Here is a 27,442-nt window from a genome sequence, read left to right as displayed (position 1 = left end):
CAGGATGGAAACTAGTTAGGGGGAAGGGTTAGCTTAGTTAGACCGACTTCATGGGGCAGGGGTAAGTCCTCATGGAGTCCGTGGAATGGATTAGGTAGAGGGATTTAGTGAGCTTTAGGTTGGGAAATAAAATGATTTATTTGGAGACAGTGACAGACTTGTGGATATGTAGAGGGGACGTAGTTTAGCTACGTAGGTTAAATGGAACGTGCTGTAGTTTAAGGGACGACGTGGGAGCACGAGTTAGTTAGGGGATGTCGCGAGAAGGATGGCAGAGTTCAGTGGTGTGTGTGTTGAAGAGTTGGTGAGTGAAGTGGAAGCATGTGCTTGGTGAGTGAGTGAGGCCAGCGGGTCTGTGTGTGTGGAGCGAATGGGGAATGCATGGTGCGATGAGTGATTGGGGGGAGGAGTGACTCCCGCCCAAGGGACCCCGGGGTCAGAGTAAAGTGAGTTAGCTGGGTTAGTCAAATTGAAAAATGGAGGTCGTTTTGTTGTTGGTGGGAGTGTAGGCTCGAAACCCGTTTGGAGGGGTGCAGGAGCCCTGTTGACGGGCTTGGGAGTGTGGCTGCGAAAGGTGAGTATCGCTGAGTGGGTACCCCGGGCACCAGGCTAGTCGGCCGTGGTAGGCCAAGGGCCCACGGGGGGCCGGGATAGCATAGTGGGCACGGGTGCGCATGCTTGGTGCGGGGGCCCGGGGCGCCATTAGCCGCGTGGGCAGTGTTGTGGGCACGGGTGACCCTCGGAAAGGGGCCTGGGAAGCCAGCCTGCCACGTGTGCGTTTCAGGGGAGGTGCCATGGGGGGCACTCCCCGGTGTTAGGGAGCTGGTAGGCTCGGAGGCAGTGTAGTGCCCGGGGGTGTCATAGCGGGAGAATCGGCAGAGGGTCGTGCCTGCCAAAGGGAGCCACGTGTCCCAGCCATGAGACCGTGTGAGGGCACGGAGAGAAAATTGGGGGGGGCGAGGCCCGAAATTGTGAGGACACCAACACAGGCGACGGGAATCTGGGTTGTTAGAACCAATAGTTTAAGCGAGAGGCGCTTGTTGAAAGCCCCGGGGTAGTTTAACAGTTAAATGGTTAGGGTAGATTAGGAGATGTACCCCTCCGCACCATCCATCCCCTCGCTGTCGTTGTGGGCCACTGGACCCACTTTGGTTATAGATCGCCGAACTCTGGGGAGGCCATTCTGAGGCTTCGTTGGGCCTCGGCACAGGACGTTAGCTCTCCCTTGTTCCCCTCCGGGAAGGGAACGTAGGGGTTGGGAGTAGGCTAGGTGACAGGATAGGTTAGCCGAACAAAGACGATAAAGGGGGTTAGGGGACGATTTATAGTGGGGAGTTAAAAAAAAAAAAATTAAGTTGGGGCTAAATTGGGGTTTGACAAATTAAGGGAGTGGGTATGTACAGTGACAGGCAAAGGCGATAGGTGGGAGGGAGACAGGTAGGTAGGTCCGAGCCCGCCTTCCAAGTGGCCAGCACCACCGCACTCCCTCCACCAACCTCCACGGAACGGCAAAGGCTGGCCAACTTCATCGGCAGCTGTTGTTTTGCTGCAAGGCCTGTGCCGGCTGGATCGTCTGCAGCTGCTGTGCTACAAGGCCTGTGCCGGCCGGATCATCTGCAGCTGTGCTACTTCAAGGCCTGTGCCGGCCAGTTCATCTGCCGGCTGTGTTTGCCTGCAACGGCCTTCTTCTGCGGGCTGTGTTTGCCTGCTACCTTTGCCATGCCATGCCCACTGCCCCTGTTCACCAGCCCCGTTCAATTTTTGCTTTGCCCCCCCCCCCCTGTTCATTTCCATGTGCGCCAGGATCCGCAAGGCAACAGTTTGCAAGCTGCGAGAACTGCCCTGTTGGCAGCTACAACACGGGCCTGCAGTGGCGGCCCCTGCACCGTGTTTGTGTTCATCCATCCATTCGTTGTGTTCATTGCGTGTGCCACTTGAGCTGGCACGGAGACTACGTTTGTGCAGCCCATGCACCGTTGTGGTTCACTGCGTTCAGTTCAAAAGGGAAGGCCTTGGACTGCGTGTGAGCAGCCGGCCACGTTCCCTGTCACCTGCATTGTTTTGAGCCAGAGACTGCATGTGAGCAGCCTGGCTCCCTGCGAACTGCTTTCTTTTTGCAGAGTTCAGTGATTCTGGGCCATGGTTTAGTGTAAAATTTGTAAGTTAAGGTTAAGATGTACTGTAAATATGAGTGCGCCCCCAGCATGTTTGTCTTAGCGCCGGCAATTTTATTTAAGTCGTCCGTGTGAGTGAGATTGTTTCGGTAGTTACTCAGCCCTTAGGTTATTTATTTTGGGGACACGAATACCATGAATGTCGCACTCAGGGATCCGTAGGTAAAATGTACGAGGGGAAAACTACACATGATGGCACACGAAAATTTGACGACTCGGGACGAGTCTGTAAAAAGGGGAGGGTGTAGTGTTGTGGTTGACCAAATTCGCAAACCACCATTCAGGTCCCTTAGGTGAGATATCTCGGTAAGTATATGTGTAGTTAGGCCCAAACCCGTTGTCTAGAGGGAATAAATGTCATTCATGAGGGCTGCGACTCTTCAGGATAGCCGTTTTTCTTTTACGATCTTTATTTTGGACCAGCCGCCATTATTACCACCACCAACCACGTCTCAACAGCCATCACAACAACAACCACCAACCACAATGCCACTTCACAACAACCACCAACCACAACGCCGCTTCACCACAACCGCCACCACCTTTACCGTCACAACTCGCCACCATCGCATCACGGTCATCTCGCGCCACTCGTGGGCACCGATGCTGGACTCGTGCGGGGCGCGCACCGAGCAGCCTGTTCAGAAACATCACGGACCTTCCGCAGAAAAACGGATCAAAAATGACTCACGCCCACTTTTGTTCCGTCCAATCGGTGAGCGAGGGGCGATTTGGCCCCGCCTCCAGGGCGTTGGAGGGCGGTCGCTATATGCAAATTCATGGATCAAAAAGCATTCACGCCCACTTTTCCTCGGGCCAATGGGGAGCGAGGTGAAAGGTCGGAGGCAGAGGGTCAAAGATGAAAGAGCGAAGCCACGGGGCTTATAAAAACGACTGCGTTCGTCGGAAGAGTTGAGTTGGAAGTGGAGAAGAGAGCAGTTCGCAGTTAGCAGTTCGCAATTAGCAGTTCGCAGTTGGGAGTTCGCGGAGTCGGAGTGAAGAGGACGGAGCTGTGGAGACGCGGCGGCGGCGAAGGCGGACGAGGGGGTGCTCGCGTCGGATTCGGGGAACTGCGGAGGGAAAGGCCGGCGGCGCGACCGAGGTCGTGGTGGAGACGCTCGTCGCGGGACCCGAGATTTTGTGAAATCCTCCTTTCCCCGAACATCAGCAACCCCCTCCTGTTTCCCCCCGCGCTGAGATAGTGCGACAAAAGGGGGCCCCCTTCCCACCCCCTACCAGACACTGTCCGCGAGGCCCGCGGAGTTGAGGCACCACCGCCGCTCCGCGTCTCATCATCAGACGGGTAGGCCCGACACGGTCTCGGCCCCAGGCCCGCCTACCCCCTCATCCTGGAGGGTGGTTCTCTTTTCTTTTGCTTTGGGAATATGTGTTGTCGGCGCCGTCTGTGAAGTAAAATTGTATAAGTGTTGCCGAGTGCCCGGTAGTCGGATAGATCTGCATTGTTGCATTTGCTTTTTGTCTTCTTCTTTTACATGTGCTTTTGGTGGAATTGTATATGTGTGCTTTCCGTTCATCGCGAAATAAATGTGCTTATTATTGAACTGTTTTCCCGCTTCGCTTCGTCATTTCTTTCATTGAATCCCCATCTTGCTTCACGTAAAGGGTTGGTCGTGGGCTAAGACGCCCGATAATTAATCGAACCGTCGAGGCCGACGAATAACACCGCTCGGTTATCCCGATAGTACGGAACGGGTCGCTTAAGTGGCCCGTGTCCGAAGTCGACCTGCGGCGAGGTGCGATCGCCCGGTCTACCCTCCGTGTGGGTACTTAGGTAGGTCGAATTTGGCGAGCAACCCTATCCCACGCGGGGGCCGATTGGCACGATTGCGGTGAGACCGAAAGGTCCACCCGTGACTGGTTCCCGGCGTTAGTCCGAGAGGGTCACGACTGGATTGTCCGTCCGGTGGGCGACGTGCAGCGATTCGAGTTACGTGGCCGTTCGCACGCCGGCGGGCGCGAATCCGCGACAATATATATATATACATATATACATATATACATATATATATATATATATATATATATATATATATATATATATATATATATACATATATATATATACATATATATATATATATATATATATATATATATATATATATATATATATATATATACATATACATATATATACATATACATATATATATATATATATATATATACATATACATATACATACATATACATATACATATATATATATATATATATCTTCTTCTTCCTCTTCTTCTTCTTCTTCTTCTTTCGGCTGCTCCCGTTAGGGGTCGCCACAGCGGATCATCCGTATGATCCGCATAGTGATTTGGCACATGTTTTACGTCGGATGCCCTTCCTGACACAACCCTGGTCGCCTCTTACGACACAGGGATATGGTACACCTATTTTAACCGGGGTATACACCGGCCCAGTACACTGGTACTCATTTCACCGACCTCGGAAGGATGACAGGCTGAGTCAACCCCCTGGTGTATTAATTCAGTGGACCAACGGGGATTGAACTCAGGACCTTTTGGATCCCAAGCCGCTGCCCTAACCACTGCGCCAACACACCAGGCATATATATATATATATATATATATATATATATATATATATATACATACATGTACATATATATATATTGTTACGGATTCGCGCCCGCCGGCGTGCGAACGGCCACGTAACTCGAATCGCGGCACGTCGCCCACCGGACGGACAATCCAGTCGTGACCCTCTCGGACTAACGCCGGGAACCAGTCACGGGTGGACCTTTCGGTCTCACCGCGATCGAGCCAATCGGCCCCCGCGTGGGATAGGGTTGCTCGCCAAATTCGACCTACCTAAGTACCCACACGGAGGGTAGACCGGGCGATCGCACCTCGCCGCAGGTCGACTTCGGACACGGGCCACTTAAGCGACCCGTTCCGTACTATCGGGATAACCGAGCGGTGTTATCGTCGGCCTCGACGGTTCGATTAATTATCGGGCGTATTCAGCCCACTACCAACCCTTTACGTGAAGCAAGATGAGGATTCAATGAGAGAAATGACGAAGCGAAGCGGGAAAGCAGTTCAACATAAAGCACATTTATTCGCGATGAACGGAAAGCACACATATACAATTCCACCAAAAGCACATAGAAGGAAAAGAAACACAATGCAATTTTACACAAAAAGCAAATGTAAAAGCGAAGACACAATGCAGAGCTATCCGACTACCGAGCACACGGCAACACTTATACAATTCTACTTCACAGACGGCGCCGACAACACATACCCAAAACCGAGAAAAAGAACACCCTCAAGGATGAGGCGGGCCTGAGGCCGAGACCGGGTCGGGCCTACCCGTCTGGTGATGAGACGCGGAGCGGCGATGGTGCCTCAACTCCGCGGGCCTCGCGGACAGTGTCTGGTAGGGGGTGGGAAAAGGGGCCCCCTTGGTCGCACTATCTCAGCGCGGGGGGGATCAGGAGGGGGTTGCTGATGCTCGGGGAAAGGAGGATTTTTACTCTGTCTCGAGTCCCGCGACGAGCGTCTCCACCTCGACCTGGTCGCGCCGTCGGCCTCCCTGGTGTGCAGCTCCCGGCACGACGCGAGCACCCCCTCGTCTGCCTTCGCCGCCTCTCCACAGCTCCGTCCTCTTCGCTCCGACTCCAACGCACACGACAACGACGACGACCAACCAACCCTTTTCTGACGAACGCAGCCGCTTATATAAGCCCCGTGGCTTCGCCTTTGACCCCCTGCCTTCGACCTTTCACCTCGCTCCCCATTGGCCCGAGAAAAAGTGGGCGTGAATGCATTTTGGTCCATGAATTTGCATATAGCGACCGCCCTCCAACGCCCTGGAGGCGGGGCCAAATCGCCCCTCGCTCACCGATTGGACGGCACAAAAGTGGGCGTGTGTCGTTTTTGATCCGTTTTTGGAGCGGAAAATCCGTGGTTTTGTACACGCTGTTCGGCGCGCGCCCTGCACGAGTCCAATACCGGTACCCACAAGCGGCGCAAGAACGGTGGCGATGCGACGGTTGCGAGGTGTGACGGGACAGGTCGTGGCTGTTGTGGTGAAGCGGCGTTGTGGTGGGTGGTTGATGTTGTGACGACTGTTGAGACGTGGTTGGTGGTGGTAATAATGGCGGTTGGTCCAAAATAAAGATAGTAAAAGAAAAACGGCTATCCTGAAGAGTCGCAGCACGCATGAATGACATTTATTCCCTCTAGACAACGGGTTTGGGCCTAACTACACATATACTTACCGAGATATCTCACCTAAGGGACCTGAATGGTGGTTTGCGAATTTGGTAACCACAATATATATATATATATATATATATATATATATATATATATATATATATATATATATATATATATATATATATATATATATATATATATATATATATATATATATATATATATATATATATATATATATATATATATATATATATATATATATATATATATATATATATATATATATATATATATATATATACATATACATATATATATATATATATATATATATATATATATATATATATATATATACATATATATATATATATATATATATATACATATACATATACATATATATATATATATATATATATATATATATACATATACGTATATATATATATATGTACCCACACGCACATGCATGCACGCACACACACACACACACACACACACACACACACACACACACACACACACACACACACACACACGGTGTTTCAAAAAGATTGATACAACTTTGACTTCCTGCCATTTGTTTGTTTTTTGACCAATACCGTTTTCCTTTTCAGGGTTTGGTGGTGTTATCGTGGTATTTGTTCCCTGGGATTTCTCGCTCCGTAGCTCAACTGTGCCATTGACAGTGAAGCAGAAGACAAAAGTGGTGGCTCTGTGGAATGAAACTAAATCGTATGTGGACACCAGCCGGAGGTTCTGCTGGGAATACGACCTCAGAACATGTGATGGACCCAAAAATTGTGGCATTCAATGTATTGTGAAACATTTTGAGCACAAGGGTACAGCACACAACCAGAGCAAGGGCAACAGTGGCAGGCCAGCATCAGTAACCAAGAGCCAAGCCAACATCGACGCCGTGAGGGATTCTATGGTGGACAGTCCCAAGAAGTCCCACCGCCGGCGGTCCCGGGAGCTCGGCATCAAACCAACATCAGTCTGGCGTATCCTCACTGAGGAACTGAAGCTTTTCCCATCCATCATCTCTATTAGGCATAAACCGAGTCAAGATGACATGAAGTGGGGCAGATAACAGCAATTTTTGAGAGTAATCGTGCAAATGATGATACAAGCATCAAATTTGGCACATTTGTTCTCCAGGGAATTCTAATCAAATCTGCCTGATTGGTCATTTGAAAATCCAAATTTTGAAAAATTTGAAGAAAAAAAAAACTTCAAAAAAGTCAAGATCACGAATCAATGTTGGATGCTGGCTGAGATTGGTGAACATTTCAGAAACATCATCAAAGACGTTCCAAGTTTGCCATGCAGTTTTCTTCCCTTTACCGCAAAAGGCAGACACGACGTCACATCCAGTGAACGCATGGAAGTATGGGATCCCTCTAGTTTTCTCAGGCCCTATTGCAGAAACTACCTCATGGACTGGAATTCATCGTGCCTTGGCTCCTTGGCCAAAGGCAATCCACATGTTCTCAAGACCGAGTTCCTGTAAGGATGGCAGTACAGATATTGCTATGACTAGTACGTCCATGTCATTAGCCTTAATGATAATGGACTTGCTATCATCCGTTATTGCATCCCTGGCATGTACAAATATTCGAGTGTCAGCTTCTTCATAACAACATGGAGACACAGCATCCAGTGATTTCCTTGTGTTGCTAATGGAATCTTCTCCTTTTGTGACAATGACTGTGCTTGTCTTCTGTGCTTCACACATCTTTTCCGCAAGGAAGTGAAACAGCTGTCTTGTTGCTGTCATCTCAAAGAAAGCTTCTCCAGTTACTTGGGGTCTTACTGGTTTCTGTCACTCTTCTTATGATTCCTTGCCCCCTTTTCGACCTTGCCTCAGACTTCAGACTTGACTTCTTGTACACATCAAGCACTACGTCCACCCTCTCGTACCTGGCACCATAGGATTCCACCTTTGGGATGATGTCTTCTTTAGCATAGTCATCAAATATCTTTGAAGTGTGTGGAGGTAGGGCATTGATAAGTGCTGAGTCATCAATGATGACTGCATCTCCCCTTGGTCCTCTGTCTGGGATGTTCACTTGCGCTTCAAGAATTTCAGGCAGCTGTGACTTCAAATATTTTTGAAGTTTTTTTTTTTTTTTCAAATTTTTCAAAATTTGGATTTTCAAATGGCCAATCGGGCAGATTTGATCAGAAAGCCCTGCAGAACAGAAATGCCAAATTTGATGCTTGTATCATAATTTGCACGATTTTTCTACTATCTGCTACACTAATGAGAAGGAGACTTCATATGTGCAATTGGCTCAGTGACAGGATGGAGCGGTACCTAAGTTGGATCAACCTGATCTGGTTCAGTGATGAAGCCCATTTCCACTTGAACGGTGCCATCAACAACCACATTTTCTGGGGGGCAGAACCACCTGAGGAGATCACTGAGAGGAACCTCAAAGGTAACATGCTTCTGCGCTTTCAATGCCAGATGGGGAACGCTTGGGCCTTCTTGGTTTGAGAATGACAACAGCAGGATGGTGACGATTAACAGTGAGTACTACCAGGTCGTACTTCAGAAGTTCCATAATGATCTCACCCAAAAGGTCACCCCAAACCAGCTCAGCATGACCTGGTTTATGCAGGACGGTGCACCCCCACATACAGCTGGTGATACCATCACTTTCCTGTGGCAGCTCTTCAGAAACCGCCTCGTTGCCCTGGGTACCGCTCATGACTGGGCACCCCTAGCCCAGACTAGAACCCTCTGGACTACTGGTTCTGACGTGTTGCCAACGGCTCTGTCTACGCCAACTATCCTGCTACATTGGATAATCTGAAGCAGGAGGTGTCAGACTACCTCCAGGCAGTGCTACATGAGACCTACAAGAAAGTTGGACAGAACTTTGGAGTCAGGATCAATGCCTGTCTGAACATGAAGAATGTCAATTACAAGGATTTTGCATAAATTCCAATTTCAGACCTTGGGCTCTCACTAACTCCAGCAGTGACTTCCTGCAATAGCAATCAGCGATAGAAGCTACCCGATCATAAGCTTTCAAGAAATGTTTGGTTCACGTTCCTGAGCTTTCTGTTTCCATATAAATAAACATTTAAAGTTGCATCACTCTTTTTGAAACTCCCTGTAGAACACAGGTATATAGATCGATAGATCACTGAGAGATAGAAGATAGGACAGGACAGATAAAAGAGAGATAGACAGACAAAAGATAGACGATAGAAGGATAGATAAAAGATAGATAGAAGAAGATAGATGGATAGAAAAAAATATAGATAGATAGAAGAAAGATTGACATATAGAAGGATAGATCAATCGATGGAAGATCGAAGGATCGATTGATAGATACAAGATAGGATAGATTGATAGGGAGAAGATAGAAGGATAGATCAATAGAGGATATAGATAGAAGATAGAATGATTGATTGATAGAAGATAAAAGAAGATAGACAGGACAAATAAAAGATAGATAGAAGATAGAAGGATAGATAAAAGATAGACAGAAAAAGATAGATGGATATAAAAAAATATATAGATAAAAGAAGACAGAACATCGATAGAAGATAGCAGAAGATAGAGGAAAGATAGATAAAAGATAGATAGAAGAATATATAACATAAATAGAAGATAGATAGAAGGATAGGCAGAGATAGATAGACACATAGAGAGAAGATAGAAGGATAGATCGATATAAGATAGAAGACAGAAGGAAGATAGAAGGATAGACAGAAGATAGATAGATAGATAAAAGATAGGAGATAGACAGAAGATAGGAGATAGGAGATAGAAAGATAGAAGACAGCAGAAGATAGATAGTAGAAGATAGATAGATAAAAGATAGGAGATAGACAGAAGATAGATAGCTAAAAGATAGATAGAAGATAGACAGAAGATAGATAGATACATAGAGAGAAGATAGAAGGATAGATCGATAAACGATTTAAAAAGATAGATAGATAGAAGGATAGACAGAAGATAGATAGTCGAAGATAGATAGATAAAAGATATGAGATAGACAGAAGATAGATAGATAGATAGAAGATAGAAAGACAGAAGATATATAGTAGAAGATAGATAAATAAAAGACAGGAGAGAGACAGAAGATAGATAGATAGATAAAAGATAGACAGGAGATAGATAGAAGATCGACAGGATAGACAGAAGATAGATAGATACATAGAGAGAAGATAGAAGGATAGATCGATAAGCGATTTAAAAAGATAGATAGATAGGATAGACAGAAGATAGATAGATAAAAGATAGGAGATTGACAGAAGATAGATAGATAGATAAAAGATAGATAGGAGATAGAAAGATTGAAGACAGCAGAAGATAGATAGTAGAAGATAGATAGATAAAAGATAGGAGATAGACAGAAGAGAGATAGATGGAAGATAGGAGACAGATAAATAGAAAGATAGGAGATAGACAGAAGATAGATAGATAGAAGATAGACAGAAGATAGATAGATACATAGAGAGAAGATAGAAGGATAGATCGATAAACGATTTAAAAAGATAGATAGATAGGATAGACAGAAGATAGAAGATATTAGATAGAAGGATATATCGATTGATAGATGATAGATGGATGGATCGATAAAAAAGAGATATAGTAGATAGAAGGAAAGACAGAAGAAGATGGATAGGTAGATAGACACATAGCATATAGAAGGATAGATAGAAGATGGATAGGATAGATAGACACATATAATATAGGATAGATGGATAGATATATAGAAGATGGATAGGATAAAAATGACCGTTTTTACAGCCATTTTTCCCTGCTGTGCAGGGGTTTGGCTTTTTCTTGAGGCAATGTTTTATGGCCAGATGCCCTTCCTGACGCCAACCCTGGTCGCCTCTTACGACACACAGGGATATGGTACACCTATTCTAACCAGGGCATACACCGGGACCAGTACACTGGCATTCATTTCGCCGACCTCGGAAGGATGACAGGCTGAGTCAACCCCCTGGTGTTAATTCAGCAGCCAACGGGGCTTGAACTCAGGACCCTGGGATCCCAAGCCGCCACCCTAACCACTAAGCCAACACCAGGCTTAGAAGATGGATAGGATAGATAGACACATATAATATAGGACATATAGAAGATGGATAGGATAGATAGATGCATATAATATAGAAGGATAGAGAGATAGATAGAAGATGGATAGGATAGATAGACACATATAATATAGAAGGATAGAGAGATAGATAGAAGATGGATAGGATAGATAGACACATATAATTTCGGATAGATAGAAGATGGATAGGATAGATAGACACATATAATAAAGGATAGATAGAAGATGGATAGGATAGATCGACACATAGAATATAGAAGGATAGATCGATAGATAGAAGATGGATAGGATAGATAGACACATAATATAGAAGGATAGAGAGATAGATAGAAGATGGATAGGATAGATAGACACATAGAATATAGGACAGATAGATAGAAGAAGATGGATAGGATAGATAGACACATAGAATATAGGACAGATAGATAGAGGAAGATGGATAGGATAGATAGACACATAATCTAGAAGGATAGAGAGATAGATAGAAAATGGATAGGATAGATAGACACATATAATATAGGATAGATAGAAGATGGATAGGATAGATAGACACATCATTTTGAAGGATAGAGAGATAGATAGAAGATGGATAGGATAGATCGACACATTTAATATAGGATAGATAGAAGATGGATAGAATAGATAGACACATAGAATATAGAAGGATAGATAGATTGATTGGATAAAAATTGAGAGGATGGAATGAATGCAGACCATACGTGCACGGTCTACGGTCCAAGTACGACACCTGTGTCATGTATGTTTGAAGTGCCTGCAATTCAGAATCAACTTTAGTGTTGTTGTTGTTGTTGTTGTTGTTGTTGGTTTATGTGAACGGAACTAGAAAAATAAAGGCCGCACTTCAGGCGCGGCTCGGATGGCTGATAAGCTGGAATCTTGCTTATGTTACAACCTGTATTTACAACCATTGGCCCTTTAGCAATCTGTGACGCCGCTTAATAATATCCAGAAACATTGTTCATTCGTTTTGTAAAATAATCTTATTCTGTTTTACACCAAATACCACAACGATGACCGACCGACCAACTTCCCGCTAATGCGCTGCCAAGCAACGCGCGTCACACGGGGTGGGCGATGACGCAGGGCTACGTCATCAACATGGCCGACATAAGTACGTCACTCACTATTTGTACATCAACGAGACGTCATTTTCACATCTTCACAAGAGGGAGACTCGATGTAAGCAAAATAGCATTTATCGAGTAAAATAGACTATGATAAGATTAGAGTAGGCTTTGAGTGATCTAATTGGGGGATAAAGTGATGACTTAAACTGAGTTCCTAATAACAACAACAACAACAGTTTAAATAAATAAATGACCACGTGATCGATTGTACGTTCTTTTCCATGTGGGACAGACGTGCTGGATCGCGAGTGTGGATTTAATTACATAAATACACTTGTATGTTGAGCGTGCTCTGCGTTCTGCACCTCCTGTTCAACAGGACCAGGAGAAAGGAACCGTTTTTAAACCAACGACGTGAACATGTCCCCGAATCGCAGCGAGACGCTGAAACGTTGGTCCCGCAACAGTGTCAGCCTGAGCTGTCCCAGTACGCGGTCCAAGTACTGGACCTGAGCTCCCAGTACGGAGGGGACGATTCCATTTCGTACACCATGCACAACCTGGCGGGTCCACCGAACATCTACCCCCTCGCCGGGGACTTCACGCACGCCGCCGTCCTCCGAACGTACGGCACCTGGTGGGACCACCTGTCCCGCTGGACACCCGGGCCTTGTCCCGACAATCCCCGTTGGTTTCAAAGCCGAGATTTCGTGGAGTTGCTTTTCGACGAACCCGTCTTCCCGACCGGGGTCTCGGTCTTGGAGACCTACCACCCTGGATACGTGGTTCGCATTCTCGCCAGGTCCTGGCACCAAGGTGAAGAGCCTGCGGTGGGCAGGTACCGATCTCCTGTGGACAGGTACCGATGGCAGGAGCCTTTTGGGTTAAATGTCCAATGAGTCAAAGTCCTTGTGCTTCACATTCCAAAAGGGACCAAACGACCAATGATCGTTGTTTGATTTGGGAGTGTGTCCACTCCACTACTGGTCCTGTATGACTACAAGGGGTTTTGGGAGTGTCTCCTCCACTACTGGTTCTGTATGACAAATAAGGGATTTGGGAGTGTCTCCTCCACTACTGGTCCTGTATGACAAATAAGGGATTTGGGAGTGTGTCTACTCCACAACTGGTCCTGTATGACAAATAAGGGGATTTGGGAGTGTGTCTACTCCACAACTGGTCCTGTATGACTACAAGGGGATTTGGGAGTGTGTCTACTCCACAACTGGTCCTGTATGACGACAAGGGGATTTGGGAGTGTGTCCCCTCCACTACTGGTCCTGTATGACTACAAGGGGTTTTGGGAGTGTCTCCTCCACTACTGGTCCTGTATGACATAAGGGATTTGGGAGTGTGTCTCCTCCACTACTGGTCCTGTATGACAAATAAGGGATTTGGGAGTTTGTCTACTCCACTGCTGGTCCTGTATGACGACAAGGGGATTTGGGAGTGTGTCCCCTCCACTACTGGTCCTGTATGACTACAAGGGGTTTTGGGAGTGTCTCCTCCACTACTGGTCCTGTATGACATAAGGGATTTGGGAGTGTGTCTCCTCCACTACTGGTCCTGTATGACAAATAAGGGATTTGGGAGTGTGTCTACTCCACTGCTGGTCCTGTATGACAAATAAGGGATTTGGGAGTGTGTCTACTCCACTGCTGGTCCTGTATGACTAATAAGGGATTTGGGAGTGTCTTCTCCACTACTGGTCCTGTATGACTAATAAGGGATCTGGGAGTGTGTCTTCCCTCTCCATTAGTCCTGCATGACTAAAACCGGATCTGGGAGTGCCTTTCCCATACAACTAGTCCTGTATGACTATAAGGGTATCTGGGAGTGTGTCTTCCCTTTCCATTAGTCCTGCATGACTAAAACGGGATTTGGGAGTGTCCACCCTACCACTAGTCCTGCATGATTAATAAGGGATCTGGGAGTGCATCTCCCCATACAACTAGTCCTGTATGACTAATAAGGTATTTGGGAGTGTGTCTACCCTACGACTGGTCCTGTATGAGTAAGAAGGGATTTGAGAGTGTGCTTACTCTCCGACTGGTTCTGCATGACCATAAGGGGATTTGGGAGTGTGTCTCCCCTCTCCACTGGTCCTGTATGACTAAGGGATTTGGGAGTGTGTCTGCCCTACTACTGGTCCTGTATGACTACGAGGGGATTTGGGAGTGTGTCCACCCTACGACTGGTCCTGTATGACTAATGGATTTGGGAGTGTGTCTATCCAATAATGAGGGATTTGGGAGTGTGTCCCCCCTCTGACTGGTCCTGTATGACTCCAAGGGGATCTGGGAGTTTGTCTACCCTCTCCACTGGTCCTGTATGACTATAAGGGGATCCGGGAGTGTGTTTTACCTCTCCATTAGTCCTGCATGACTAATAAGGGATATGGGAGTGTGCCTCCCCTCTGACTGGTCCTGTCTGACTATAAGGGGATCGATCCGGGAGTGTGTCTTACCTCTCCATTAGCCCTGCATGACTAATAAGGGATCTGGGAGTGTGTCTACCCTACGACGAGTCCTGTATGACTATAAGGGGATTTCGAAGTGTACCAAGGCTTGCCATTTAGTTCCATTTGAAGACCACTTTAGGGTCAACATATCCTGACTGTCAAGTGGTTGATTGTTCGCTTTTCCTGATCTCGCAGTCTTGCCATCTCCACTTGTTTAAATTGCACAATGACTGAGTTATTTGGATTTCAAACCTGGATAGTGTGGGTGTGCTGTGGTGTGTGTGTTTCACCACTCAACTGCAGTGTGGGAGCAACAGAGATTTAGTAAAGTTGATCTCTCCACCATCATCAATCCCATTCTACATCTTCTTCGTTTGTTTGCAGCACAAGGCTTCAGGGTTGCGTTATTGTCTGAGTGTGCAGCTGTGCCACTGATGCAGTGTCTTACTGGTTAAGGCACGAGTTTGTCATTTGGCCAGGGTGCCGGCGATAGCTCACCTCTTCTTCACAAAGGACACCGTGGGATCTTTATCGTCCATCAAAGAATGCTGCAGTTGGGACGCCCGTTTAACATCCATTCGAGGGATGTCACACATGTTGATGAATTGCACTGCCTCTAAGACATTGGGATGACGGTTTATAGGTGCGTCGGGATTCAAACCTCGGCTCGAATGCTTGGAGGTGTGTGCTCCTCTCGACCATCCTGTCAGCCCCCTATTGTACTGTAAGGTCTTCATCCTGGAGCCATTACTTTTCACCACAGCTCAAAGTGGGATTGTTGTGTTAAGTGTCATTATTTTATTTGTTAATTTATTTAATAATGGGTGTGTTGTCCTTTCACACATCCGTTTGTATCAAATTGGAGATTTTGTACAACATTTGCCACACCCGAATCCACAATGTTTACTTCATCGTCAAATCAAAAAGGTTTACTTTGGTGATTTACGTTACAGGTGGCGGACGCTGTGGTCCGGCCCCGTGGACTGCCATCTTCCTCCGAACGATCCTCGCAAGCTTTCCCCTTCGATACACCCACCAGGTTTTGCGACGAACCTTCTACGTCTGGAGTTCAATTGCTCCCTGAGCGATTACTACATGGAACTGGACGCTGTTGTTCTGCACGGTATCCCGGTGGACGTTAGGCAACCGAACAAGAGTAAGAGTACAGAAGAGCTTGCTGAGTCAGAAAGACTTCGGAAGAAACAAAATATGATTGAAAAAAGGACAAACGAAGAGGAAGGGAAGCTTTATAACTTCACTAAAAATGGATATTTTGACCTTTTACCTTATGAGGTAAGTACGTGAAAACCTGTGAGTCATCTTTTCCTTTCTTCTTCTTTTTCAACTTGGTTTTTCAGGTCACATCATCGCGTTGAATGGATTCAGAACGGTTCCAGACGATGGTGTCCATGTTGAAATAGCTATCCAAGTTCGTTTGTGTTTGGAAGTCAGAGGTGGCTTAATTCGGGGTTACCTTGTTTGTTTTTAAAGGTTACTGGTTTTTTATCATTTGAAGGACATCCTTGGCTATCTGGACAGTGACAGCTGATAACCACATCGATTTGTTTTGCCGCCTTACTTCTACTCCAGCTTATCGAAGTTATTTTATCGTACCTGACGCTCCCCGAGCTGTGCCGCCTCGCCCAAAGCAGCCGAACCCTGCGCGACTACTGCTATGACCCTTTCATGTACAAACACCTGGACCTCAAGCCTTTCTGGCCATCTCTGTGTGAGGAGGACCTGCTGGCTTTGAAGTCTCGTCTCACGCACGCACGCTCCCTCGGTCTCTCATGGACTGGAAACAAGGGGAGCTTCAGTCCTACAGTCCTTGAAAAGTGAGTGATTCAATGCAAAGTCTGTAATCGTTGGCCTGTGGTTCGGTGAACCGTCTGCACTTCTTTCGTTATGATCAATTTCCTCTCCTATGTCGTCTCTCACACTTCTCCTGTCACCACCAAACTTCGTCGTCACAATTAATAGACTTGCAATTATCCTTGCAGGAACTAAATTTACTTGCAACTCTTCAATTTATCCTGGTTGCCCCAATCAAAAGTAGTTTTCTCAGTGTTTCCAATGCTGAAGTCACGGAATTCCCTTCCGTCACGCGATTGTTGTTGCTGCTGTTTTTCTTATTATTCCTCTACTGGTCTCACCGGAGGGGACTATTTGTTTGCTCTCCATCTCTGTCTGTCTGTCTGTCTGTCTGTCTGTCTGTCTGTCTGTCTGTCTGTCCCACCTATGGCTTTTCACTTTTCCACATACACTTTAACATATTCAACTCAAACTTGGTACATGGCTTTATGATGATAAGTTACAGAATAAGTTCGAGTTTCAGGGCATTTTGTGACTTGTTCAGTTATGTCCTTTTTAAACTTGGAAACTATCACATCGGCCAAGGACATGTATTGCAAAGCAATTGTCGCTCTTGTTTTATTAATTTTTACATGGCCCTTCTGTCTTTTCAATTCCCATACCAGGGATTTCCAACAGATAGATTGCGAGTGACCGGTAACTCACTGGTTGCCAATGAGTAGCTCGCATTAATACGTGGGGGAAAAATACGCTCTCTCGTTTGCTCTCTCTCTCCCCCCCCCATCCCTTCTCTCTCCGAGTGACTTCAAAATAGCTCCCTACTTCGGCATAATTTTTGCTCTCTCGGCTTTTACATCCTCTCTCTAAAGCAGCCGTTTATGGTTCACCGCGCCTCGAGCTCCAATGATGAGCCCCCATAGTGACACAATTTCCGACTTCCCCAATGCTGTTTGGCCCCCACAATCACCTCCTGTGGTGAGGCTAATGGCTGGTTACCTCAAAGCAGATCCACCACACCTGCACGTATCATGGCTAGAGCTGCGAAGCTCGTGTGTGTGTGTGTGTGTGTGTGCGCGCGCACTTTTGTAAAGACATGTAAACAGACAAAAAGAACATCAAACCTCTGGCTGTATGTTTTTGAATAGGGGAGGGAAAACAAACATCTCGCTGTACAACTACAACGCATAAGTATTGCATCACACTTATCTAAACAAATGCGAAGAAATAACTATCGTTTTATTAACCCCCTAAAGACCATTCCCACAACACTATGAAGACAGTGGTACAAGTGCGGTCCAGTAGGTCTAAACCAACACATGAAATAACTATAAAATGTGTATTTCAATCTCTCAATCTCACTCTTGTATTTTATTTGTTCTTCTACTTACCTTCAAAATTGGTAAATGATGACTAAATTATTTGAGTTTGATCTTTATGTTCTGAAACGTCAGCATGTAAAAAAAAAAAAAATCGTGTTCTTCCTTGCATTGGAATTTTCCTCTGGCTGAAACACCGCTTCATCGATGATGTCATCGTTATCACTCTTGTACCTCATGGGGAGTTGATGACATTTGCCAAGTTTGAATTTTTGTTGTTGTTGAGTGGTTTTTGTGAAGAAGGTGTCCAAATTTTTTCCTTTAATCCACCACAGACACGGAATATGGTGACCCCAGACACGTAGACAGAGGCGTTGCAATAGTCTCGCAACCTCTTCAGAACGAGATAAACCCCCCCCCCCCCACTTCCGGTAGTCTCTCAAACATACCGTCATCCTTTTGGAGCAAAATGAGGAAGTGTTGATTGTTGGTTTTAACATCCCTAGTTGTATCCATGGCAAATCACTCATGGGTTTTTCCAACTGATTAATTATCTAATGATTTGTTGAAATGTGAATTTATTTTTCATTTAAAAATCTCCTTTCGTAAAATTATTTCCACAACGTATCAATGAAAGATTTTCAGTAAAATCGGGTCCTCAAAAGGGGTATTTATCCTCCAGGTAATTTGGGGGCAGCTTTCATCCTTGCAGAGGCTACAACGCCCTGTATTGTACCAAACGTGGGTCGATGCAAGTTGTTTTCTTAGTTTGTCTTGTCTCGCACGGCTTTGTTTAAAAACGCTAATCCAATGTCTTTTGCATGTGCTGCGGTTCTTTTTCAGTTTCCTGGGTGGGTGGTCTGTGAGCCTGCTGCACCTGGAGCTGGCAAACTGCCATTGGATCACAAAGGATTCCTTGGAAACCGTAACCATGCTCTGCCCAAACCTTCGAGACCTGGACCTGTCGTCATGTGACCGAATACCACCCGGAGAATTCAGGCAGCTCTCGTCCTTGCAGAGGTTACAACGCCTTGTACTGTACCGGACACGGATCAATGTAAGCTGTTGACATAGTTTGTCTTGTTTGTTTTACTCTCTCGCAGTTTTGTCTTTTAGAAAGCCATTGTAAGTAAATCTTTTTAGGGTACCAAGCCGACAAGGCTGGGTAACCTATTATTTTTTTCTGTTTATTATTATTATTATTATTATTATTATTATTATTATTATTATTATTATTATTATTATTCCACTGGCAATTTGTGGGGTTTTTTCACTTTAAGATACTTTTTCTCAGCAAAAGTAAGTCCGATCGACACAATTTTCACCGTAGTATGTATCTTTTTTTGTAGAATATAAATTCATAATTATGACGTCGTAGGTCATGTGGTACGAGCACCATCTTTGAAAATCCAAAACACTTTGGACCTCATCTCTGAAACCGCACAATTGAAAAAAAAATTGAAACCGCACATGGCAAGAGCTCCCCATGGGGAAGAAGTGTGAATTATTAAATAATGTTTTATTATGCATTAACCGCTGCATTAACCAATGCATTAACTGCATTAACCACTGCATTAACCAATGTGAAACTTCAAAATTATGACCTGGCAGACATGGGGAATGTGTTTTTTAAATTTCAACCCGATCGGCCACAATGTCTGGAAGCCAGAATAATTTAATTTTTTTGAATCTGAGAACGTTTAGAATATTTTTTTTTTCCATAAGGCTCACTTGGGTACAGGAGTATGCATTTGAGGGTACAGAAGTAGCAATTCAATTGATACCGACGATGGCCTCTGGAAAAAATGGTCAACTGTGCATGTAATAAATGGATGGAACATGGCCTGTTCCTCGGTTCATAACTTGCGAATCCCACGTCAAAGTGAAATGTGTGGGGCATCATTAGACTCGGGGAATCCCGCTTTACCCTCCGCACTGATGGTGTCCACATTTATTACTTTGCGTTCAAGTTATTTAAACACCAACTCGATTGCTGCCAATGATGTATTTCGGAAAAAGGGCTCACGTAATAAATAGCTTGAACACTTTGTGTTACTCGGTCCATAACTCGTCAAAGCCGGATGTCTTGGTACTTGGTCATCACTGCCAGCAGTTATAAAATGAGTTCTATATTTTTGTTTGTTTTTAATGACAATGTGAAATCGAGACCCCCTTCCTTTGCCTCCCCCCCCCTCCCCAGGCAAGTTGATTGAAAGTCTAACAGGTGCAGTGAGACATGTGATTCCAAAATTGAATACAAGGAACATTTGAAGTGGGAATTTCATACATTTCCCATTTACTTTCCTTGCATATCTCATTGATGTACAAGGAAAGTAAATGTGGCATTTGTAGTGCCCTTGCTTCGTACACATGGTTTACTGCCTGTGAGATTTTTTGAATCCACATAAGACTGCAAAAGAGATTGCTATCTTAACGTCACCTCCATCATGCATTACCCCCTGCTAACACGGTGCTACAATGGTTTTTCGATCCTCATACTGGTTCTTTGAGCTTTAAACTCCATGAAACGTTGAATTTGGGAATAAGCTACTGTGGATGCAAATTTCTCCAAAAATTAGCATAATGGGGTTAAGGGTGTTAAAAAGATTAAAAATAATAATAATGTTGCCAATTAAACTTGATTGATAATTAATTCACTTGAAAAAGTCAATGTTTTCAGCCGAGAGCACAATTCAGTCTTTTCAGTCAAAGGGCGGAGGAGCTCCTTGTGAGCCAACGGCCATCCATATCTAGTGCCCAACTGTGTCTGCGGACGTCCTCCTACAGTTGGGTTACTTCTTATTAGGAGGTTGGTGGCAGGATTTGCACTCCAGCCACCGTAAAACGCTTCATTCCGCAAAACGCAAAAACGCAAAAAAATCTGAAAACCCACTCCGTGGGAGTACCTCCTGTGCAGCTTCCCTTCGCAGGGCAGCTCACCGGATGATGGGATTGGGGCAAAGCCTTCGGGACCCCCAATCTTTGATAGGAGGGAAACCACGGGGTAACATCCCTGGGTCAGATTGCGGGAGAGTGTGTCGGAGTGGTGCTGCTGGTGTCGTCCACCAGACGGCGGTCTCCCTTGGGTTAACCTGAGGCGGTCCCTTCGGGTGGGTGCCTGGAATGTCCTATCCCTAAGAGAGGATGATCACCTGTCTCTGTTATCATCTGAGCTCAAGCGTTTGGACATCGGGATTGCAGCTCTCTCTGAGGTTCGGAGACCGGATTGCGGCGAGATAATGGTGGGTGGTTACACCTACTCTTGGTCTGGTCGCTCTGATGGTTACCATACCCAAGGAGTTGCTGTAGCTGTGTCCAATAAGCTGACCCCAATGATAATTGAGGTAACACCGGTCAACGAGCGTATTATGAGATTAAGGATTCGTCACTCCTTAGGTGTCATTTCCCTGGTCTCTATTTATGCTTCGACTGAGGCGAGTGATCTTACCGTGAAGGATGCATTCTACGCCACACTCGAGTCTGTGGTTGATCAGTGCCCCAGACGAGATACACTTCTAGTCTTGGGGGATTTCAATGCATCGACTGGAACTGATAGGGATGGTTATGAGGTGTGTGTTGGTCCCCATGGGTCAGGAACTATGAACCAGAATAGCACTAAGTTCCTTGACTTTGCAAGAAGTCATGGACTTAGGGTGGCTGGTTCATGGTTTCAGCGCCCGCAAGCTCATCGCTGGACTTGGTATTCCAACGCTGGCGGTGTGGCAAAGGAGATTGACCATGTCCTCATTGACGGTCGTTGGAGGATGATCCAGAACTGCAGGGTCTACCGGAGTGCTCAGTTCCTCAATACTGACCACAGGCTTGTTGTAGCAACTCTAAAGCTGCACCTTAAATCCTGGAGAATGGTACCATCCCAGCCTAGGCTGGATGTTGCCAAGCTCAGGGATGAGAGAGTAGCTGAGGAGTTTGCGAACAGGCTGAGTGGACACTTGGGGGTCTGGGTGCTTTGGGGGGTCCTGAAGAGTTGTGGAGCACCTTCAAGACCACCGTCCTTGATGTTGCCGGTGGATGCCTTGGAGTTCACCGCAGGGCAAAGAAGAATTTTGTCTCTCAAGGGACACTGGATACCATTGACCAGAGTCGCAGGGCCAGGCTGAATGGCAGAGCTGAGCTGTTCAGGGAGCTGAGGCGTAAAACTGTACGTGCACTGAGGGTGGACAAGGAGGCCTATGTGCGAGGAATCTGTGAGGGGTAGAGGCATCACCTGTGGACAGGTGATTCTCGTCCCGCTTACAGGGGAATTCGCGCATTACGTTCATCCAAGCCCATCCCTCGGAGCACTGCAGTTCGAGCAGAGAGTGGTAGGCTCTTGACAGAGGAGTCTGAAGTGAAAGCCCGCTGGGCCGGTTACTTTGAGCGGTTGTACCAGTCTGATCCCGCAGCTGTCGAGTTGGACGTCAAGGGTGTTACAATCCCTGCTGCTGACCCTCGAATCAACTGTGGTCCACCATCGCTTGTGGAAACACGGGCTGCGGTGAACCAGTTGAAGCGGGGCAAGGCTCCAGGGATCTGTGGCATCCATGCTGAACTTCTCCAAGGCTGGTGGAAATGCTGCACTCGGCGTCGTTGCATGCAGTTTTGTGCTCTGCCTGGAACACAGGCATCATCCCAACTGACTGGAAGAGGGGCCTTGTTGTCCCTCTCTGGAAAGGGAAGGGTGATCGCCAAGACTGCAACAACTACCGAGGGGTGACGCTGCTCTCAGTGCCGGGCAAGGTCTTTGCTCGGATAATTCTTGATAGGGTTCGCCACCATCTGCTTGAGCACCAGCGTCCAGAGCAGTCAGGCTTTACACCAAAGAGGTCAACGATTGACCGTATCCTTGCTCTTCGTGTCCTCACTGAACGCAGACGAGAGTTTCGGCAGGGGCTGCTTGCAGCCTATGTTGATCTCTGTAAAGCGTTCGATTCAGTGAATCGGGATGTCCTCTGGAGGATTCTTGGTCTTCGTGGGGTGCCACCGAAACTGATCGATCTGATGTCTGAACTCTACTCTGGTACTGAGAGTGCTGTGAAGTGTGGTGGTACCGCCTCTGACTTATTTCCAGTTGTTACTGGAGTTCGTCAGGGATGTGTACTTGCCCCCACACTTTTCAGCACTTGTATGGACTGGATTTTTGGGGGGATGTCGGAGAGATCAAGTTGCGGTGCATCGTTTGGGAATGTCAAGATCTCGGACCTTGATTTTGCAGATGATGCAGTCATCTTTGCGGAGACTTTAGACATCCTCTTGGGGGCCCTCGAGGTGCTGAATGAGGAGTCGGAGCCGTTGGGATTACGGATTTCTTGGGTCAAAACAAAGATCCAGGCTTTCGGTGACATCTTGGATGCTGCTGTCCTGTCTGTGTCTGTTTGTGGTGAGGATGTTGAGGTCATGGATAGATTCACTTACCTTGGCAGTGATATTCATGTCTCCGCAGGTTGTGAGCCGGAGGTCAAGAGACGTCTGGGTCGGGCCTGGGGAGTCATGGATTCACTGGATCATGGGGTGTGGCGCTGCCGGTACCTGTGCGGGAGGACGAAAGTCCGAGTCTTCAGGTCCTTGGTACTTCCAGTCTTGCTCTATGGGTGCGAGACTTGGACTTTGACCAAGGATCTGAGACGGAGACTTAATTCCTTTGGTACCAGGTCTCTTCGGAGAATCCTTGGCTATCGCTGGTCGGATTTTGTGTCCAACGAGCGGTTGCTGAGAGAGACTCGGATGAGATTTGTTACCTGCATAGTCCGTGAGCGTCAGCTGCGGCTGTATGGACATGTGGCTCGTTTTCCTGACGCTGATCCTGCTCACCAGATTCTCTCAGCGAGGGAGTCTCATGAGTGGAGGAGGCCAGTGGGCCGACCACGTGCCTCGTGGTTGCAGCAGGTTGACCATCATCTCAAGGAGATGGGGATGGGCCTGGCATCTGCCTGGGGGATGGCCAGACGGAGGCCCCTGGAGTACCGGCGGAAAGTGGACGCAGCGACGCGCTGTTCTGGCACATGCTCCCATACCTGACCTGACCTGAGAGCACAATGTATTGTTATAACCCTTTTATGGGAAATGTATTTGAATACACCATGATTATTACGTCCATGTACTCAAACATGTATCTTATTTGGCTAAGGGATTCTCATCTATAAACAATTATATTGGCGTCTGGAAGTCTGGCTGGAGGCTCCAGTCTGACTTCAATGGCATGTGTGTTTAGGTAATGTCCAAATATCTCTTTGTACTCTGATCAACTTCAGATTGTAAATCGTTCCCCAGCCCTTTGAATTTGGGCGAACCTCCTGACCTTTGGATAACTACTACCAAGGGCCCATGTTTGATCTATCCCAGCACCCAAAGGGCTGCAGTCTCAGGGATAACCTTTGTCTCATGATCTTGCCCCTCCCCCACCACTACATATTATATAAGAACTCAAAAAATCGGTGTACTACAGAATCAGAGGATAGAGCATGTTGCTCGTGTTATGAAATCTCCTCTGGTTCTGCACATGCATATGTGTGTCTTGTAATAAGTGATTCAAATGTATAAGAGGAATTGAGAATTCTTCGACACGACCAAAGTGAATCTTTTCTCTCTCGTGCTCAGTGGATTATTTTACCAGTGTTAAAGGATGACATCGTACTCCCATCTTGTTTCAGACGGAGAGTCTCCTGTGGATCATTTCCAAGTGCACGGAGTTGAGGCATCTCAACCTCGGAGGCTGTTTGGAGGTATGTGCACCTCTTTGTACCACCATGGAGGTGTTTTGCAGTTAAATGATGGTCCTGCACGATTGTGAAGACCAACTGATTTTCGTCCAGCTTGGGATGAGTTCAACTGATTTGTTTGATATTTTGATGCCTCGGAATGTAAATATAAATGGTTATCGTTGATACACGAGGAAAATTTGTGGTTATGATTAACCACGATGAGCTCCAAACAATGTGTCGTCCAATCCTTCATTGCAATTTACGGAGTACAAGATCCCTTTTGAACCTTAATTGCTGCAAAAATAAAGGTAACTTGAAGTCCATGGTGTCCCATCGCAAATCCCCACGCTTCCCACTGTTGAATAAATTCTCAATTCCTCCTGTACATTAGTGTCATTTATTTAAACAACGACAAAAAAAATGCAAACGAGCACAAACATATCGATTTTATGGACAATTCAGAGGAGTTTCAATGAGCAACACAGTCTTCCTCTGATTCTGCAGTACATGGAGACTTTGAATTCTAATTTACTATTCAGTCTGTTCATCCTCCAGACATCCTGGCACCACGGCTGACGTTTTGGGGTTCAGGGGGGAAATCACTCGCAGCTTTGTGGCAGCAGCCATCTGGAGGTTAGCTTAAATTCGAAGGGCTAAGGAATATTTATGACCTGAAGGTTGATGGGAGTTTTGTCATTATTTTCACACGCATTCCATTTAAGCTGGACTCTTGTTTTCAGCCAGACTTTCAGGCACCATTGTATGTGTGTGTGTGTATATATGTATATGTATATATATATATATATATATATATATATATATATATATATATATATATATATATATATATATATATATATATGTGTATATATATATATATATATGTATATATATATATATATATACACATATATGTATGTATTGGGTCGCTGAAATAGGTGACCCTTATTGTCAGTAATTCTGTGTTTGTTTGGATGTTTGTTCGTTTGTCATCAGCATAATTGGTAGTAAACGTGGGCCGATTTTGACCAAACTCGGGTGGTAGGTACATCTTATGACTTCGTGCTTTGGAAATTGTGATGGTTGCTAAGGACGCTTTGGTTCCTGAGCGACAGACGAAAAACCTTCAAAATCGGTACCGTTCACACAAAATCAATTTCGAAAGCCATTATCCCATGTAGGTTTATTAAATTTGGCATGCATCATCTACAGGTGATGCTCTACCAAATATATTCCGTTTTGTGATATATGGAATAGTTTAACCGCAGCGCCCCCTACAAATGGGGTATCCCCAAAAATTGGCGAAAATTGAAGGTCCCCTAGCGACCAGGTGAGTGCATTGATCCGAATGAAACGTTGCAGGTTCATAGCACGCAATGAGTGCTACAAATGTTGCCTCAGGACATATTGACCGATATTACTTAGGTCAGGGGTCAAAGGTCAATTAGTGCAAAAATCGATAATATGCGAGAGCTGGAGGTGCCTTCGCGCTAAATGCTACTCCTCCTAGGGTTATGGTCAGATGGTCATGAAAATTCACACTTATCATCTGGAATACATTGTGCACAAACGATCGAGCCGGATTTTCGATTTATATCTTTGTTCACCCACAGCACCCCCTCAAACTTTGGGGATTTCCGATATCAAACCGCATTTGATATTTATTTGAAATAAATAACCTACGGGCTGAGTAACTAACGAAACAAACCCAGTCATACAGACGACTTAAATAAATTGCCGGCGCTAAGACAAACATGTCGGGGGTGCAAAACACATTTGCAATTACAACTTACAATTGCAACCCCACAACGAGAGCGAAGGGATGGATGGTGCGGAGGGGTTCACTTCCTAATCTACCCGAACCATTTAACTTTTAAACTACCCCCTGGGCTTTCAACAAGCGCCTCTTGCTTAAACTACTGGTTCTAAAAACCCAGGTTCCCGTCGCCTGTGTTGGTGTCCTCTCAAATCTCGGGCCATGCCCTCCAGTTTTCCCTCATGCCCTTGCACGGTCTCATGGCTGGGACACGTGGCTCCCTTGGCAGGAACTACCCTCTGCCGATTCTCCTACGATGGCACCCCCGGGCACTACACTGCCTCCGAGCCTACCAGCTCCCTCAACACCGGGGAATGCCCTCTCTAGCGACTCACCTGAAACGTTCACGTGGCAGGCTGGCGCCCCGGGCACCTTTCCGAGGGTTGCCCGTGCCCAGTACACTGTCCCCGTGGCATATGGCGCCCGGGCCCCCGCATCATGCGGGCGCACCCGTGCCCACTACACTATCCCGGCCCCCCATGGGCCCTTGGCCTACCGCGGCCGACAAGCCCGGTGCCCGGGGTACCCACTTAGCAATACTCACCTTTCGCAGCCACGCTCCCAGCCCGTAAACAGGGCTCCTGCACCCCTCCAAATGGGTATCGAGCCTACATTCCCACCAACAGCAAAACGACCTCCATTTTGTCAATTTGACCAACCCACTAACTCACTCTACACTTACCCCAGGGTCCCTTGGGCGGGAATCACTCCTCCCCCCAATCACTCATCGCACCATGCATTCCACAATCACTCCATACATACAGACCCGCTGGCCTCACTCA

At 46.2% G+C, this 27,442-nt stretch overlaps 1 protein-coding gene across 6 annotated transcripts in view; it reads left to right on the top strand.

The window, feature by feature from the left end:
- The window catches only part of FBXL4 (F-box and leucine rich repeat protein 4), a 71,522-nt gene that overhangs the window by 6,756 nt on the left and 37,324 nt on the right, over positions 1–27,442 (top strand). For 3 of the 6 annotated variants that reach the window (XM_085857626.1, XM_085857628.1, XM_085857627.1), the window contains exons 1-5: positions 12,805–13,416; positions 15,972–16,311; positions 16,609–16,853; positions 18,990–19,203; positions 24,794–24,865. In XM_085857626.1, the coding sequence (XP_085713752.1) occupies positions 12,896–13,416; positions 15,972–16,311; positions 16,609–16,853; positions 18,990–19,203; positions 24,794–24,865 (1,392 nt within the window). In that variant the 5' untranslated portion in view covers positions 12,805–12,895. Of the gene's footprint in view, positions 1–12,804; positions 13,417–14,027; positions 15,662–15,971; positions 16,312–16,608; positions 16,854–18,989; positions 19,204–24,793; positions 24,866–27,442 lie in introns of those variants that run through there. The other 3 variants (XM_085857625.1, XM_085857630.1, XM_085857629.1) reach the window with 3 other exon arrangements.

Source organism: Eptatretus burgeri, chromosome 15 (genome assembly GCF_056783735.1).
Source record: "Eptatretus burgeri isolate ZD-2024b chromosome 15, Ebu_testis_v1, whole genome shotgun sequence".
Taxonomy (NCBI): domain Eukaryota; kingdom Metazoa; phylum Chordata; class Myxini; order Myxiniformes; family Myxinidae; genus Eptatretus; species Eptatretus burgeri.
The sequence above is the reverse complement of the archived record's forward strand: the minus strand, read 5'-3'. Positions and strand labels throughout refer to the sequence as shown.